The sequence below is a fragment of the Myotis brandtii genome, unplaced genomic scaffold (genome assembly GCF_000412655.1).
Source record: "Myotis brandtii unplaced genomic scaffold, ASM41265v1 scaffold167, whole genome shotgun sequence".
Classification (NCBI taxonomy): Eukaryota; Metazoa; Chordata; class Mammalia; order Chiroptera; family Vespertilionidae; genus Myotis; species Myotis brandtii.
The window spans coordinates 332,567-334,119 of NW_005356128.1; the positions used below are offsets into that span (position 1 = coordinate 332,567).

Sequence of the window (1,553 nt, forward strand, 5' to 3'; positions counted from 1 at the left end):
CCATTAGCAAGAAGTCCTTGAATGGCTTCCATCTGTTAAAAGGAACGCGCATCAGGCCAACATTTATCTCGGTGATTCTGAAGGAAAAGATGTGGAGAGGCTTCCTCCAGTTTATCAGCCGCTTCTGCCATTTTGTTTGCATCTTTGAGTTCTTTGTTCTTGGGGTTGGCTGCTTGGTTCAGTGCAGGGCGGGGTGGAAATGTTGATTTGTTATGCCTGTGCTGTCATTGTGGTTTAAAACAAGAAACTAGAGGGAATCACAGCATATGGAGTTTCATTTACTGTTTGTAAGTGAAGGGGAAGAAATGACATGTAGTACATCTTAGCCAAATGGCTGGGCTGGGGGGAAACGGAGCAAACGCTATCAGTGCCTGGATGGAAGGCCTCTGCCAGGGTCCTGACAGCATGCCTTTTCCTGCAAGCTGGATGTGTGGAGACTTTGCAAGGGATTTACCTCTTCTCCTCCTTGTATCCTTCTTCCACACGCATGCCCTTCTCCTCGTTTTTCCTTTCTTTCCAACAGGCCTTACATTCCCAGCTTCAGGCTCTGGGCAAAGTTGAGTAAGAGAGTCTTTTGACGCTAACCACCCAGCTCATCAAAGACCAGCTGCCTGCCTGTGAAGCAGAGGACAGCGCCACCTACGAGCAGAAGTTGCAGCAGTGGCATCGGGATTTGTTGTACTTGATTCAGCGGGAACAGGAGTTCAGGGAGAAGGCAAAGCAGGAGCACCTGGCTCGGGAAGCAGCAAAGGCGGCTGCCTAACAGGGCCCCATGGCCCAGCCCCAACACAGGGACTTCACCAGCCCCGTCATGGGATCACTGTGACCATCATGGGTTCACTGTGACCGTGATGGCAGCCTCAGCCTCCTCCATCTGCCTTCTCCTTCTGTTAGCCGTCCACCTGTGCGAGGAACGCCGAGATGTTCTACAGACAGAGGCCTTGTGTCTGCGCCCGTGCACTGCCCACTCTTAGTTCCAGGGGCTGTGGAACTAGGAAAACCGTCAGACTGCAACCAGCAGCTACCTCGGAGCTCCTGATGGGGTGCCAGGGTTCAGGTATACAGTCTCAAGCACAGGCTTTTGAATGGTCTCTCTCCCCCGACCTGAAGCAAACTGCATGTCCTGGGACTTCAGTCCCTTCTCCTCTCTGGGGCCGTCTCCACATTCTCCTTCCCTGTGTCTCACCCAGACCTGAACTGGGAGGTCAGTCAATGGCTTTCAAATTGCAGAATCAAAATGGAAAATGTCTACAATACATTATATATATATATATCTTTTATACATGACCCAGTATGCATTTTAAAGCTGTACACAATTATGTTTAATATTGAATCAGTGTTATGCTTTTGATACTGTCAAATTCTTCTTTTTTTCCCTTCCAGTATCAAGACATCTCAGACTTTTTCAGTGTTATAAATATGTTTTCTATTTTCTAAAAAATTCCCTAGCATATGTACAAAGATGAGTATAATGAGTTCTATAAAAAGATATAGAATTCTTTATTGTGGACTAGAGGCCGGGTGCACAAAAATTTGTGCACTCTGGGGGGGGG

At 48.0% G+C, this 1,553-nt stretch overlaps 1 protein-coding gene across 1 annotated transcript in view; it reads left to right on the forward strand.

Annotated features, from left to right (window-relative positions):
- The window catches only part of COG6 (component of oligomeric golgi complex 6), a 127,054-nt gene that overhangs the window by 2,209 nt on the left and 123,292 nt on the right, over positions 1 to 1,553 (forward strand). The window contains exon 2 of the mRNA XM_014536851.1: positions 593 to 715. Coding sequence (XP_014392337.1) covers positions 593 to 715 — 123 coding nt within the window. The remainder of the gene's footprint in view (positions 1 to 592; positions 716 to 1,553) is intronic.